Source organism: Thamnophis sirtalis, unplaced genomic scaffold (assembly GCF_051295495.1).
Source record: "Thamnophis sirtalis isolate CommonGarterSnake01/CBP01778 unplaced genomic scaffold, rThaSir2_p1.2 scaffold_6, whole genome shotgun sequence".
In the NCBI taxonomy this organism is placed as follows: domain Eukaryota; kingdom Metazoa; phylum Chordata; class Lepidosauria; order Squamata; family Natricidae; genus Thamnophis; species Thamnophis sirtalis.
The window spans coordinates 2,599,964-2,616,152 of record NW_028261386.1 but is presented as its reverse complement, the minus strand read 5'-3'; the positions used below and the strand labels follow the sequence as shown (position 1 = coordinate 2,616,152).

General features: G+C 45.7%; 1 protein-coding gene across 1 annotated transcript in view; it reads right to left on the bottom strand.

Annotated features, from left to right (window-relative positions):
- Positions 1-3,497: 3,497 nt before the first annotated feature.
- Positions 3,498-16,189, bottom strand: part of RNFT1 (ring finger protein, transmembrane 1) — a 37,377-nt gene continuing 24,685 nt past the window's right edge. The window contains exons 5-9 of the mRNA XM_087717104.1: positions 15,604-15,757; positions 13,080-13,238; positions 10,733-10,798; positions 7,649-7,750; positions 3,498-4,287 (exon numbers count right to left, since the gene is read on the bottom strand). Coding sequence (XP_087573230.1) covers positions 4,153-4,287; positions 7,649-7,750; positions 10,733-10,798; positions 13,080-13,238; positions 15,604-15,757 — 616 coding nt within the window. The 3' untranslated portion in view covers positions 3,498-4,152. The remainder of the gene's footprint in view (positions 4,288-7,648; positions 7,751-10,732; positions 10,799-13,079; positions 13,239-15,603; positions 15,758-16,189) is intronic.

Below are 16,189 nucleotides of genomic sequence, written 5' to 3'. Positions count from 1 at the left end.
TGAGGCCAACCTGCTCCCGTCTGGTTTAGCCGGGAAGACTGCAGAAGGCTGTCCTTGTGATCAAGGGACAGGATGTCACAGGATTGGCCCCTCAAGCAGCCAGGAGTGGATTAGTGGGGGGTCTACTCCTTTCCCCTACCATCTTGGCCCAAGGCGTCTTTACCTGCATTGGGGCTGTAGGAGAAAAAGGGGAGAACGTAGTAGGTGTTGAATTATAATCTAGGGCCGTGATGGCGAACCAATGGCACGTGTGCCAGAAGTGGCACGCAGAGCCCTCTCGGTGGGTATGTGTGCCCTTGCCAGCTGCTCTTCTGGTTTCTGGCCAGCTGGTCTTTGTGGATGCTGGAAAATGACCCCCAAAACAGGCTGTTTTTCAAACTGTTTTGAGGCAGCCTTGGGGGCCATTTTCGCGCACCGGCCAGCTGGTCTTGGCAGGCGCCAGAGCTTCGGAAAACAGCCAAAAAACAAACCATTTTTCAGGCCAGAAAAACGGCCTGAAAATAGTCCCAAAAAACAGGAATGAGCGCACCGGCCAGCTGGTCTTTGGGTTTCTGGTGTTCCGGCAAAACCGATCCAGTTTGGGCACTCGGGGCCAAAAAGGTTCGCCATCCCTGATCTAGGGGACTGTTGAGGTCCTTGGTGCTTCTTTGAGCTTGGTGGTTTTCTTGCAAACGTTTCATGACCAAACTAGGTAACATCATCAGTGCAAAACCCCACTCCCTTCTAGCGCTGATGATGATACCTAGCGGGGTCATGCAAGGAAACCGCTGAGCTCCGGGTGCAACCAAGGGACCCCACAGTCCAACCCTGAGCTACAAATATTCTCTTCCCCCGGTAACCGAGGACTGCTGAGCATGCAGGTCGGAAGGGCAGCCAGTTGTGTGTGAAACTGTAGTTCAGATTGATGTTTCCCGTCTCCTTCCCAGCTGTCAGGCGCAAATTCGTCTAGCAACACCAGCCGTCTGGAAGGAAGAGTCGAGGCTTGTTAACCCCCCTGTTGAAATAGCAGCTGTGTATCGGGTGTGTTGATGACCTGCCAGTGCGCCTTTCGTTGTCTTAAGCCAGGATGTCTCTTTTAAGCTTCCGGAAGAATGAAACGATGCAGGGTTCCTTTTAGCTTCTCTTACCCGGTTGTGTCTTCAGTAGTTCAAATGTCTCCACCCTGGTACTTTTAAGGGAGGGAGGGAGGGAGCTGGGAAGAGCTCAAGCAAAGTGATGCACAATGACAGCTTTTCACCTGTACCCTTTTTTTAAAAAAAACAAAAACAAAACCATGTTCTTTCTTGCAAACACTTTAGCTGGCTGTGTTAAAACCATCCATTACGAATCCGACTACAGCTGCCTTACAAGGAATGGTATGAGGGTTCTTACCTCATTCTGTACTATTTACTGTAATAAAATATACTTGATTTCAAAACAGATGGGTGTAAATAGCAATTAAATGCAACTTTGGACAAATGACTGAATAGTGATTTCTTTATTTCTTGCTCTCGAAGGGGAGCAACTTGGGTTTCCAAGCCAATCTGAGCGGCTAGGCGCCAACAGGTGAAACGTTAGACCTCTGAAGGTAATTGTGCCCTGTGCAGCTAAATAGGGGAAGATAGGTGTTACCTTGTAAGAGATTCTGGCCAAATACTCCAAAGAAATAGACCCGTTATTGATTCTCAATAAGGAAGCACCGCATTAAGGGACATGGTGGCTCAGTGGCTAAGAAACGGAGCTTGTCGATCAGAAAGATAGGCAGTTGGGTGGTTCAAATCCCTAGCGCCGTGTAATGGAGTGAGCTCCCGTTCCTTGTCCCACCTGCCAACCTAGCAGCTCGAAAGCACGTAAAAAATGCAAGTAGAAAAATAGGAACCACTTTTGGAGGGAAGGGAACAGGATTCCCCCTGTGCCTTTGGTGCTTAGTCGTGCCAGCCACATGACCACGGAGACGTCTTTGGACAGAGCTGGCTCTTTGGCTTTGAAACGGAGATGAGCACCGCCCCCTAGAGTCAGGAACAACTAGCACATATGTGCGAGGCAAACCTTTACCTTAAGGAAGCATGCTTTTGATGAAGTTGGTTTGCAATAGCAGTAGACTTATATACCGCTTCATAGGCCTTTCAGGCCTCTCTAAGCGGTTTACAGAGAGTCAGCATATTGCCCCCAACAATCTGGGTCCTCATTTTACCCACCTCGGAAGGATGGAAGGCTGAGTCAACCCTGAGCCGGTGAGATTTGAACCGCTGACCTGCTGATCTAGCAGTAGCCTGCAGTGCTGCATTTAACCACTGCGCCACCTTGGCTCTAATTTGGTTTAATTTGGTTTAATTTCGGCTTCCCGGATTTTGATGATTAAAGCTAAGGAACCCAAGTCAACGATGAGTTGTTAGCAAGTATACCACAATACAATCCATCCATTCAGAATCTGGTCCGTATACAGCTGTTCAGAATCACCTTATAGGGTACGGATCCGCCGCCCCCCTGGTGCCTCCTGTTTGTGCAAATGGAGTTTTGTGTGCTTGCCACTCATATGAAACTATCCCCCCTCAATTTATCAATTTCAGAAGGACGGAAAGCTGAGTCAACCTTGAGCCAGTCAGGATCGAACTCCTGACAGCGGAGAGAATTAGCCTCAGGGTGGATTTGGTATAGAATAGAATAGAAGAGTTGGAAGGGATCTTGGAGGTCTTCTAGTCCAACCCCATGCCCAGGCAGGAAACCCTATACCGTTTCAGACCAATGGCTATCCAACATCTTAAAGACTTCGTGTTGGGGCATTCACAATTTCTGGAGGCAACTTCTGTTTTACTGATTAATTGTCCTCACTGCCAGGAAATTTCTCCTCAATTCTAAGTTGCTTCTCTCCTTGATTAGTTTCCACCCATTGCTTCTTGTCCTGCCTTCAGGTGCTTTGGAGAATAGATTGACTCCCTCTTCTGTGGGGCAACTTCTGAGATATTGGAAGACTGCTATCATGTCTCCCCTAGTCCTTCTTTTCATTAAGCTATCACAATTTAAGTCATGATTTAAATCACTGGTAGAAAGGCTCGATTTAAATCAACCCGATTTAAAACATAATTTTTACAGAGCAACTGATATCTCTATCCCACAGCGGCAGACTCGCCAAAAGTCCCAATATTGCACAATATACAGCCTCGTGCTAAATAACTAAGCTCCATTTCATGCTGAATGGAGATAATTATTGTTAGAAAACTATCTTTAGATAGATTTATACTCCAAAAGCATTTTATTAAAATAAATTTTAAAAACTTTAAATAAATCCAATTTTAAATTTTAAAAATCAATTTATTTTATTTTAAAAGTCATCAATTTTTATCCACCCTGATTAGCCTGCAATACTGCACTCTAATCACTGCACCACCATATATTAGATTTAATATGCTCACCTTATTCCTCGGTCACAAGTAAATTCACGTCATACATATAAGTGCCGGGGAAAAAATGAGTTTGTAAACATGTCAAAAGGTTTAACACAAAAAAATTGCAGGCTGACGGATTAAAACTGCATTTATTTTCACCAACCATAGGCTACATTTTTTAAAAATAGTATCGCTAAAATAACAGCTTTCCTCTTTAGTAAAAATCTAGCTGCTTATGACAAAATAGAGGCCAAAACTTTTGTTCTTTAAAATTCGGACTTAGAAAATGTAAAAAACGTCATCCAGGTTTGCATAATTGAAAATTTGAGATTTACGTTCATGGAAAGCCGAAACGATTCCATGAGTCTCGCCACGCGACGGCCAGGTACAATGGTTAGAAGCATCCCGACAACGGCAAATCCTACGAGGTGGATTTTGTACCTAAAAAATCTTACAAGTTTGCACACGCCAGATGTTAACACTGGAAGCAGTAAAAAGGTCTCCCATTGCTGATTTTGGTAGACTAGTGATTGTAAAAAAATACTCAGAAATTTGGGGATTTCCCAGAAGCAGCCTTGAACGGGGGTTAATTCCGTGTGGAAAATTAAGGAGGATACGGGGCTGTGATAATCTGAACGAATTCCAACACAGTTGAGTGGAGAGGACAAGGCATTCTTTCTGCCTCCCTCTTTCCTTCCAGCCATTGTTCTCTACAACAACGCGCACGCCTGACGTTCAAATGAGTCCATACTGTGAAGCACAAGGCCACTTTTATTTTTAGCTTGCTTTAATAGAGTTGCAACTGGGCAGAGGTTGCGCCGTCGTACCACTTGTTGATGTGAGTGGAGAGGACTGTTCGACAGAGGGGACAGGTCTTCTCCCGGTTCAGCCACAGAGCGATGCAGTCGTCACAAAAGACGTGCTGGGAAGAGAAGGGATTGCTTTAGTTAGAGGAGCATGCAAATGTCAGGAGAATATGACGCAAAGGTGCCTTTTTTTCCCCCAAGATGCAACTGGACTTTCTGGTTTGTTTGTTTTTCCTTTGAAGATGTTTTGCTTCTCATCCAAAAAGCTTCTTCAACTCTGACAGAACAATTAACCGGTGGAACTACTTGCCTCTAGAAACTGGGTGCTCCATCACTGGAGGTTTTCAAGATGTTGGATAACCATTTGTCTAAAGTGGTACAGAGTTTCCTGCCTAAGCAGGGGGTTGGACTAGAAGACCTCCAAGGTCCCTTCCAACTGTGTTATTCTATTCTATTTTATTCTATTCTATTCTGTCAAAGAGATTTGTCAAAGAGATCAGACAACCATTTGTCTGAAATGGTGTAGGTTTCCTGCTTCAGCAAGGGGTTGGACTAGAAGACCTCCAAGGTCCCTTCCAACTCTTCTATTCTGTCAAAGAGATCGGACCACCATTTGTCTGAAATGGTGTAGAGCCGGGATGGTGAACCTATGGCGATGCGTTGCCTTGTCAGCTGGCCAGCGCAAATGCGCGCGCTGGCCAGCTGAGTTCAGCTTTTTTTAAAGCCATTTTTCACCCTCCCCAGGCTCCAGAGGCTTTATAGGAGCCTGGGGATGGTGAAAAGAGCCTCCCCTCCCCCGGAGGCCGTCCGGAGCTTCCCTGAAGCCTCCAGAGCGCAAAAAAACGGACAAACCAGAAGTTCGGTAACGGATTTCCGGTTTGCTCGTGGGGCCGGTTTAAGTCCTCCGGAGGCTTCAGGGACCTTCAGGAGGCCTCCCTGAAGCCTCCGGAGGACTAAAAATGGCCCTACTTCCGGTTTGCTCGTAGGGTCCTTTTTAGTCCTCTGGAGGCTTCAGGGAAACCTCCTGAAGGTCGCTGAAGCCTCCGGAGGGCTTAAACCGACGCTATGAGTAAACCAGAAGTGACTTCCGGTTTGCTCGTAGGGTCCTTTTTGGCCCTCCGGAGGCTTCAGGGAAGCCTCCTGAAGGTCCCTAAAGCCTCCAGGGGGGGGGGGGGAGGCTGTTTTCGCTCTCCCCAGGCTCCTATAAAGCCTCGAGCCTGGGGAGGGCGAAAAAAGCATGCAAAGAATGGGGGGAAGAGCCTCTCATGCGCGCATGCGCACTGGGGGTTGTCGGGTGTTGAATTATGGGTGCGGCACGCCCACGCATGACCCCCCCTGCGCTCCCCCCCTTATGGAACGCGAGCCAAAAAAAGATTCACCATCGCTGGTTAGGGGTTCCTGCTTGAGCAGGGGGTTGGACTAGAAGACCTCCAAGATCCCTTCCAACTCTGTTGTTTCTGTTCTGTCGAAAACCAATCCTGGGTCACAAAGTCTCTCTGAACTCCCTAGAGGTAGTCCTTAACTTATGACCAGTCACTTAGCAACAGTTGGAAGGTATGACAGATTCCCCCGAAAGGTGCTTACGACCAAGCTCCGAAGTTACAACAGCTGGCCTCCGCCCCCCCCTTTGCAATAACATGAGTAACATGACCATATTTCAGGCATGGTTTGAAGCATCCCATAGTCGCGACCATGATTTATGTTTTTGGGCAACATCAGTGTTTACTTCTGTTTTGGGGCAAAAACATTCCATGCCGAACAATCACACAGCACCCACTGAACAACCATGGTGATTCACTTAACAGCCGTCTTAAAAAAAAAGGGGTGGTGTAAAATCAGCATGGTCAGGTGACGGACCACTTTACGACCGTCACGACTTCTAACCATAACGAACAGGCTCCATTAGGGTTGCAAGTCGAGTTACCTTTAACGGGACCCAAAAAAATCTTTCAGATACTTCTACTTTGTCTTAAAACTTAGTTTCAGATCTGGTAATGGCTTAATACACCAGTTAGAATACTTTTAAGGTCAAACATGCAGACTTGAGAGAATCTCCCAATATTTGCAGGATGGATTAAATAACTCAGCGGATGGTGTCCCAAAGGTGCTTTTTTTCAAGAGGCAACTGGACTTTCTGTTTTTCTTTGAAGTCGGTTCGCTTCTCATCCAAGAAGCTTCTTCAGCTCTGATTGGATGGTGGGGAAAAGAAGGATTTATATTCTTTGCAGACAACTGGGTCATTTGCATCCCTTTAGAGAGTCATTGAGGCCACTTGAAGCTTCATCGGCTCTGACTGGATGGTGGGGAATGGAAGGATTTATGTTCCTTGCAGACAACTGGGTCATTTGCATCCTTTTAGAGAGTCATTGAGGCCACTTGAAGCTTCTTCAGCTCTGACTGGATGATGGGGAATGGAAGGATTTATACTCCTTGCAGACAGCTGGTCATTTGCATCCCTTTAGAGAGTCATTGAGGCCACTTGAAGCTTCATCGGCTCTGACTGGATGATGGGGAATGGAAGGATTTATACTCCTTGCAGACAGCTGGTCATTTGCATCCCTTTAGAGAGTCATTGAGGCCACTTGAAGCTTCATCGGCTCTGACTGGATGATGGGGAATGGAAGGATTTATACTCCTTGCAGACAGCTGGTCATTTGCATCCCTTTAGAGAGTCATTGAGGCCACTTGAAGCTTCATCGGCTCTGACTGGATGATGGGGAATGGAAGGATTTATATTCCTTGCAGACAACTGGGTCATTTGCATTCCTTTAGAGCATTGTTGAGCCCACTTGGACATTTGTCTATGTCCTTGGGGGCACCCGAGTAGTGCAAATGGATGCGGGACCTTTTTGGAACTGCTGAAAGGACCGTGTTGTAGACTGGAGATACTCCTTGCAGACAGCTGGTCATTTGCATTCTTCGGAGAGTCGTTGAGGCCACTTGGAGGTTTGTGTCCTCAGAGTCTGGTTTGAAAGAGAAGTCGAAGAGGCCATCTATGTCCAAATTGAAGAGCCCTGCCTCCACAGAGGGGGAGGGATATGACATCATCTATCTCCAGCCCACAACACGGTCCTTTCGGCAGTTCCAAGAAGGCTCCACACCCATTTGCACCACTCAGGTCACTCTAAGGACAGAGATAAACCTCCAAGTGGCCTCAACGACTCTCTCAAAAGGATGCAAATGACCCAGCTGTCTGCAAGGAGTACAAATCCTTCCCTTCCCCCACCATCCAGTCAGAGCTGGAGAAGCTTTCTTGGAGGAGAAGGGAAACATCTTCCAGGAAAAACCAGAAAGTCCAGTTTCCTCTTGAAAAAAAGCTCCTTTGGGACAGCCGTGACTTGGATATGACTGAGGATCTCCACAGACATTAAGGAGCTGAAGATCTCACTTGTTACGGAAGTGCGGTTACAATGAAAACGGTGCACGCAGACTTCAGTGCAGGGTGTGACTTGCAAGGATTTGACAGGTGAGTGTTACCTGGCAGAGGAGGACAACTGGCTTCTGAAACTCAGCTTGACAAATGGCACAAAGATCGTCTGCTTCGGCACGCTGCCTCTTGCTGGCCACCACGCCGTAGCTCTGCAAAGCGAGGAGGAGGAGGAGGAAGAGGGTGAAATTATGTCAGAGGCGCTGGAGAATAGAGAGAGTATTTAGGGGTCCTTGGTGCTCTTTGAGCCTGGTTGTTTTCTTCCAGACGTTTCACTACCAAACTAGGTTAACATCATCAGCGCAAAACCCCACTCCCTTCTAGCACTGATGATGTTACCTAGTTTGGGTAATGAGATGTCTGCAAGAAAACCACCAAGCTCTGAGATCACCAAGGTGCCCTCATTTCAACCTTCAGCTACAGATATTCTCCTTTAGAGGGTTTTTAGTTTGCAGTTCTGACCCAGAACCATCCTGCTTGTCTGCTCACCGTAAGCCCAGATTTATTTTTGGATTGTTTTGCAGCGTTTATTTTTTTAAAAAATGCAGAGCGGATCTTCCTGGACAAAGATCAGAAAAGGCTCCAAGGATTTGGCTCGTAGATATTTGGACTTTTCCAAAGCAACAGATGGATATGATTAATTTTATACATATAAAAAGGTAAGACTTTCAGTCGCCAACTACTAGCACTGATGATGTTAGCTAGTTTGGTAATGAAACGTCTGCAAGAAAACCACCAAACTCAGAGAGCACCAAGAATTCCACATCCTTCCTCTTCCTCACGCTCCACTCCCTTCTAGCACTGATGATGTTAGCTGGTTTGGTAATGAAACGTCTGCAAGAAAACCACCAAGCTCAGAGAGAATTTCACGTTCAGCAAAACTATCAGGTCAAGCTATTCTAAACAAACCCCAAACCCCGCACTCCCTTGCACTGATGATGTTACTTAGTTTGGTAATGAAATGTCTGCAAGAAAACCACCAAGCTCAGAGCCACGAGAACGCCACAAGAACTGGCGTTAATTCTGTCCCAACGGTTGCGGTTCTTTGTGCCATGTTTTATAGGATTATAAATACTAATGTAATAGTTGGTATCTATTATTTTTGAGACAGAACTTTTGATTTTTTAAAATCATGGTTATAGATAATGTATGTGTCAGGCCTGCAGTCATATTCCTTTTAGGATCTTTGGCCTGCCACACTCTCATTAGGGGAGGGGGTTTAACAAGGGGTAGAATGTGTTGTTTTCAAAATTAAAAAAATCCTTTCTAGAAGCTCAAGGTCATATTTTGTCTCCCAAACCTTTGCACCAGATCGGAAGCAGTTGGGCGTAGGTGCTAACGTGGAAGAAGATTGGACCATGTGATGGACTGTGGGTGTGGGGACAAGATCATGAACTTTTAACTGAGTGGGATCCTGATGTAACCTCCAGAATTGGGATCCCATAGCACGATGCCAACATGGCCTGCCTTATTAAATTGGAACTTTAAGCATAGTTTTGCCTTTGACTCTGATTTAATTCTGCATGATATTTGGAACGCTGACACACTCTCTCTTTCTTTACTATGCTGTTCCATTAGTGGGGAATTGGGAGGGGGGAATAGTAAGTAGACGACTGTGTTGTTGTCAAAATAAAAAATTCCTTTCTAGAAGCCAAGGTCATATTTTGTTCTCTACACTTCTGAACCTGACCAGAACTGGATGGGTGGAACTGCCAGTGTGACAATAGAAGATTGGACCGTGTGATGAACCTATGGGTGTGGGGGGCAAGATCATGAACTTTCAACTGGGTGGGAAACCCAGGAAGCTTTCAGATTCGTGTTTTCCACAGATGTGCCAACATGTCTCTCTTAATAAATTGGAACTTAGAGCAATACTTTGCCTTGGACTCTGATTTAATTTTGGATGATATTTGGAACGCTGAGATTATGTCTGTTGCTCAAAATGTACTTAGAGGGTGATGTTTAAAGAGGCGTGAAAGCAGTTGTTGGAAGGACCTGCTCCATCTGAGCTTTGCTGTATAGCTTTTTCGATTGATTGATTTACTCATTGCATTGATACAGCCACCCATCCCGCAGAAGCTAACTATAATAGCAAACAATTAAAATTCTGAGTATTGCACAGAGACACATGCTGTGTTTTAGCTCTCCCCTGCGACCACAGAGTCCTGGTTAAGAAAGAAGCTGGCAACTATTGGGATCCTTAGTTTTCTCCTTGGTGATTCCTTGTTTAGGTTTTCTCTTGATTGTTTGTCTGGTGTTAATCCCTGCTTATCTGAACATTGCCTGGAGGGGTGTTCCAATCCTTTGGGTTTTTTCCCCCCTAGGTTTTGGATGGTGTGTAAATGTGGGTTATCTCTAGGTGTCTGTTGATGACCGATACCTTCTTCTGCCAGCTCTAGTGTTATTCTGTAGCTACCCCACTTATTCAAGACTAGGGACTCAGTTTATCAAAGATGTTTATTGGGTTAAGGTGATATTCTAAGGTCAGACATCTCACTCTCCGCCCCAGGGAAAAAGAAATCCCCCCTTTTTTCGGGTCTCCTGAATGTCTGCCCAGCGATGCCTTCCAAACAGAGAAACAATGTGATATGAATGACTCACTGAATTAACTCTTTAATCTGTTATTGAAATAAACATGGATTCATTTCTGAATTCCTATTAAGCTTGAGACTTTTTTGCAGATCATACAGGTTGTCCTCAACTTACAACTATTTGTTTAGTGATCATTGAATGTTACAACAGCACTGAAAAAAGTGACTGATGATCCCGTTTTTCACACTTATGACAGCATGGTCATGTGAGCAAAATTCAGATATTTGACATGTATTTATGATGATATTTTGCAACCTACTGACAAGCAGTCAGTGGGGAAAGCAGATTCACTTAACAACCGTGTTACTAACTTTAAGAACCACCGTGATTCACTTAACAACTGTGGCAAGAAATGGTTGTAAAATGGAGCAAAGCTCACTTCACAGCTGTCTTAGGAAAGAAAGAAAGAAAGAAAGAAAGAAAGAAAGAAAGAAAGAAAGAAAGAAAGAAAGAAAGAAAGAAAGAAAGAAAGAAATTGGGCTCAGTGGTGGTCGTAAGTCAAGGATTATCTGTAATTCTCCTTGGAGCATACAAATACTCACCGGTCGTGTAAAAAATATCCGTAAGACCCTTCTGAAGTTTTTTAGCTGTGTAAAAAAACTCAAAAGCTGAAAAACAAATGAGAGAAAAAAAATTATGGTTTGTCCTGTAATAATAGAGTAAGGTTCTACATTTAGGCAAGAAAAACGAAATGCACAGGTACAGTATAGGTGGTACCTTGCTCAACAGTAGTAACTGTGAGAGGGATCTTGGAGTCCTAGTGGACAACCATTTAAATAGGAGCCAGCCGTGTGCAGCAGCTGCCAAAAAAGCCAACACAGTTCTAGGCTGCATAAACAGAGGGAGAGAATCAAGATCACGTTAAGTATTAATACCACTTTATAAGGCCTTGGTAAGGCCACACTTGGAATACTCAATTCAGTATTGGTCGCCACAATGTAGAAAAGATGTGGAGACTCTAGAAAGAGTGCCGAGAAGAGCAACAAAAATGATTAGGGGACTGGAGACTAAAACATATGAAGAACGGTTGCAGGAACTGGGTAGGTCTAGTTTAATGAAAAGAAGGACCAGGGGAGACATGATAGCAGCCTTCCAATATCTCAGGAGCTGCCACAAAGAGGGAATCAAAACTATTCTCCAAGGCACCAGAAGGCAGAACAAGAAGCAATGGGTGGAAATTAATCAAGGAGAGAAGCAACTTAGAACTGAGGAGAAATTTCCTGACAGTGAGAACAATTAATCAGTGGAACAGAAGTTGCCTCCAGAAGTTGTGAATGCCCCAACACTGAAAGTCTTTAAGAAGATGTTGGATAGCCATTTGTCTGAAACAGTATAGGGTTTCCTGCCTAGGCAGGGGGTTGGACTAGAAGACCTCCAAGGTCCCTTCCAACTCTGCTATTGTATTGTATTATTGTATTGTAATAGTTCACTTGGTTTTTCAGACTTAAAGCGTTTTTTGGAAGAACTGAAGCTATATGGCCTTGGCCTTATTGGGGGGGGGGGGGGCTTATTGTTTTGGGGTTACAAAATTGCGCAATACAGCAGCCATGAGGTGACCATGCTCATGAGCAGCTCCTCATCAACCCTCCTCTCCAGCCAGGCAGAGCAGCACTCACCGACCCAGTGGTATCCAGAAGGTGCCAAGCCGCAGGAGTCGGGGGGGGAGGTGCTCGCGTGGCTTGCCACCTTAGGGATACCGCTGGGTCGGTGAGTGCCGCTCTGCTCAGCTGGAGGAGGGAGTTGCACGAGCGCCTGTTCCACCTCCCACTCGCACACTTCCCAGCCTCACCACGGCCTGGGCCAGCTCTCCCTGCAGGGCCAGGCCGGCCGGTGCTGCCGCCATCCCAGCACTGAGGATGGCTTCTTCTGCGGCTTCCAAACCCCAGAAGTCTGCCACTGGGCAGAGAGTCTTCTGGCAGCCGGCCCACAACCATAGAGCGGGAAACACACTCCCAGAGTGGCCACTGCCGGAAGACTCTCTGCCCCAGCTGCCGGAAGACTTCCAGGGTTTGGAAGCCGCAGAAGAAGCCAATATCCCTCTTCTTTGTGGCAGGCCCTGAGATATAGGAAGACGGCTATCATGTCTCCCCTAGTCCTTCTTTTCATTAAACGGGACCTGCCCAGTTCCTGCAACCGTTCTTCCTATGTTTTAGTCTCCAGTCCCCTAATCATCTTTGTTGCTCTTCTCTGCACTTTTTCTAGAGTCTTCACATCTTTTCTACATCGTGGTGACCAAAACTGAATGCCGTATTCCAAGGGTGGCCTTACCAAGGCCTTATAAGGTGGTATTAACCCTTCACGGGAACTTGATTCTATCCCTCTGTTTATGCAGCCTAGAACTGTGTTGGCTTCTTTCTCTCCTTGATTAGTTTCCACCCGTTGCTTCTTGTTCTGCCCTCAGGTGCCTTGGAGAATAGTTCGACTCCCTCTTCTTTGTGGCAACCCCTGAGATATTGGGAAGACTGATATCCTGTCTCCCCTAGACCTTCTTTCTATTAAACTAGACAAACCCAGTTCCTGCAACTGTTCCTCATATGTTTTAGCCTCCAGTCCCCTAATCCTCTTTGTTGCTCTTTTCTGCACTCTTTCTAGAGTCTCCACATCTTTTCTACATCGTGGCAACCAAAACTGGTTGCCGTATTCCAAGTGTGACCTTACCAAGGCCTTATAAAGTGGTATTAACCCTTCACGTGATCTTGATTCTCTCCCTGTTGATGCAGCCTAGAACCGTGTTGGCTTTTTTGGCAGCTGCTGCACACGGCTGGCTCCTATTTAAATGGTTGTCCACTAAGACTACAAGATCCCCCTCAAGGACTACCTGCAAACTCTGCTCCCACCGTGACTCCATTCTTTTTAGGGTAAGACACTCGGAAGGCAACCAATGTTTACCTTTAGGATAAGATACAGCAGAGCCAGCAAGATGCCAAAACTCCACCCGATGCTGCCGTCCGATTCCCTTAAGCCAACCAGATATCGAAACCACACAGGGGCAGGAACCACTTTAGAATAGCTCTGGCAAAGCTCTTCCAACAGCATATACCAGTAACCCTGTAGAAAACGAGGGAAACAGAACAAAAACGAACATTAGAATTCACGCAATGCAGTTAGTCCTCGACTTACAACGGTTCATTTAGTGACCGTTCAAAGTTACGACGGCACTTTAAAAAGGGACTTAGGACCGTTCTCCGCACTGACAACCAGTGTGACTACGTGGGGTAACCCAGGAGCAAATACAGTAAACAGAGGTTTGTATTTAAATAGTGGTTTTATCTCCAAAGAATATATACATACATGTACTTTAGTCAGACCTCAAACAAACAGCAATCAGCAAATTACAGCACAGAAGCACACATGGAGAGAGAGAGAGATACGCCCCAACAGGGCCTCTTCTTATTACAGGCTCTTAAAGTGACATCAGCCCAAAAACCTTGCTGACTCATTCCCAGCATTACATCATCGTAGGAACTGGTCAGCTCTTAAACACAACCATCCCAGTACCCCCATGGTCACACGATCAAAATTCCGGCACTTGGCAACTGACTCATACTTATGACGGCTGCAGTGTCCCGGGGTCATGGGATCACCATGTGCAACCTTCCCAGGTGGCTTTTGATAAGAAACTCAATGGGCGAAGCCAGATTCGCTTAACAACCTTATGATTCACTTAACAGCTGCAGTGATTGGCTCAACGAATGCGGCAAAGGAGGGCATAAAACAGGGCAAACTTCACAGCCACCTTAGCAAGGGAAATTTGGGGCTCAATCGTGTCCTCCTGTTTTTATAGCAGGTTGCTAAGTATTTTCAAGACACAAAAAGAAGAGTGTCAAAGCAGTGGTTTTTTTGAAATCAGAATTTAAGTCACCAATGGGGGGAATTAGGGGGATAAAGTCCCCCCCCCTTTCCAGTACAAAATTACAATAGCACTGAAAAGAAGTATGACCATTTTTCAGAGTTACGACTGTGGCAGTATTCCAAAAGCCGTGTGATCAAAATTCAGAAGCTGGGCAACTGGCTCGTATTTATGATGGTTGCACTGTCCGGTGTGTGTGTGTGTGTGTGTTTGTGTGTGTGTGTGTTGATCGGCTTTTGCGACCTTTTGGTGAGCAGCAGAGAAGCCAAATTCACTTCACAACCATAACAAATGCATGATCCACTTAACAACTCTGGCAAGAAAAGTCATAAAACGGGGCAAAGCTTCCTTAAAAACGTTCTCACTTAGCAACAGACATTTTGGACTCAATAGTGGTTGTAAGTCAAGGACTCACCTGCATGGCCCCTTTCAAATGCACCCCTCAGTTCCAAGTCAATATCTGCATTCTTGGCAATGAGTTAAGGCAGCAAAACCTGGTCTCGCTAAAAGCAGCACAACTGTTGTGGCCTGCCAGTGGAGCTGGTGGCAGATTCAGACAGTGAGGAGGTTGGGGAGGAACCTGGGCCAGTCCTGGAGTCTGGGGAAGGCTCGGATGAGGGCTCTGTGTTGGAGGCAGAGAGGGGGCCAGGGCCGTCCGACAGTTATCAGCTGCCTTCAGAGTCAGACATCAGTGAGGCAGACGAACAGCTGGAGCCTGTTCCCAGTGTGCGCATGTGCAGAATTGCCAGATGAAGGGAAGAGCTAAGGAACAAGGGTCGACTTGGGAGTAAAGCCACTGGTGGACGATGAATGGCCCCTCTCATAGGGAATAAAAGAGGAGCAAAAGAGGAGTGGAGTTTGCAGGAGACAATTAGTTCCCTTAATTAGTTCGTGACTCTCCGAGGCTCCTTGCCAAGTTTTGCAGATATGGGCCTGGCAGCTCTCCAAGCCAGATAAGGTCTGTGACTGTCAATCCTCCCTTGAAAGACTTTGCTGGATGTCAATGAGCAGAATTCACAGTCAATTAATCAAAAGGGTTTTTTTGTCGGGACAAGAAATCTGCTTCGTGGCTTGGGGAAGCCTCGCTCAGAACAAGGACAGCTAAATTAAAATCAAATTAAAAAAAAGGAGAGAAGGAGAGAAGAAAGGAAGGAAGGAAGGAGGGAAGAAAGGAGGGAATCTAAGAGAAAAGAAAGAAAGGAAGGAGGGAAGGAAGGAGGGAATGTATGAGAGAAGGGGGGAAGGAGAGAGGAAAGGGAGGGGGAAGGGAAGGAAAAGAAAGGAGGGAAGGAAGGAGGGAAGGAGAGAAGGAGGGAGGGAAGGAAGGGGAGTGGGAGAGAAGAAACGAGGGAAGGAAAGAGGGAGGGAGGGAAGAAGATGCCTAACTTTCTATGTTTATAACAATTTTGTTATTATGGAAATGTCTCGAAACGTAGTCAAATGTAAAGCAAAACAGTGGTGGATGTTGTATTGTCTTTTGCAATCTATTGGCTGTTGTATTTTTCTTTTACTAATAAAAAACAATAAAAATTAAAAAAAAATTAAAAAGAGTGGCGTCTTTACCTTGGATTTAAGAGACATGATAAAACAAGGCAGCAGGAGAACGGCGCATTTCAGGCTCATGAAGACAAACTTCAAAACGAAATCTGTGATGCCCACTATCCAGAGCACCTCCCAGAAGTTCAGAAAATCCGCCGTCGGAGTTAAGAGGATCAAGCTTTGAAGAGAAACCATAAAAACAGCGGAGGATTAGGGTAACTGGGATACAAAAACCAGCCTGGAAAGAGGTTAAAGGGACACAACTGGAAAAATACAGACAGTGGAGGAATTTAAATGGAGAAAAACAATATATATATATATATATATATATAGTCCTTGACTTGCAAAAGTTCATTTAGGGACCATGGGAAAATTGTCTTGTGATTCTCTCCCCCCCCCCCCCCCCGGTGTCAGCCTCTATTTTGCTTGCTTGCTATTGGCTGCCATAGAAACGGGGAGGGTGGGAGCTTGAGGTATTTGGGATGGGAAAGTTATGGTGCTGGAGGAGTTATCAGAGGGGAAGTTGGGTCTCACCAACTGAATGAGAAGTTTTGAAGATGCAACTCACATGACACCTTAGGGGGTTGCAGATTGGTTATTGGATTGGGGT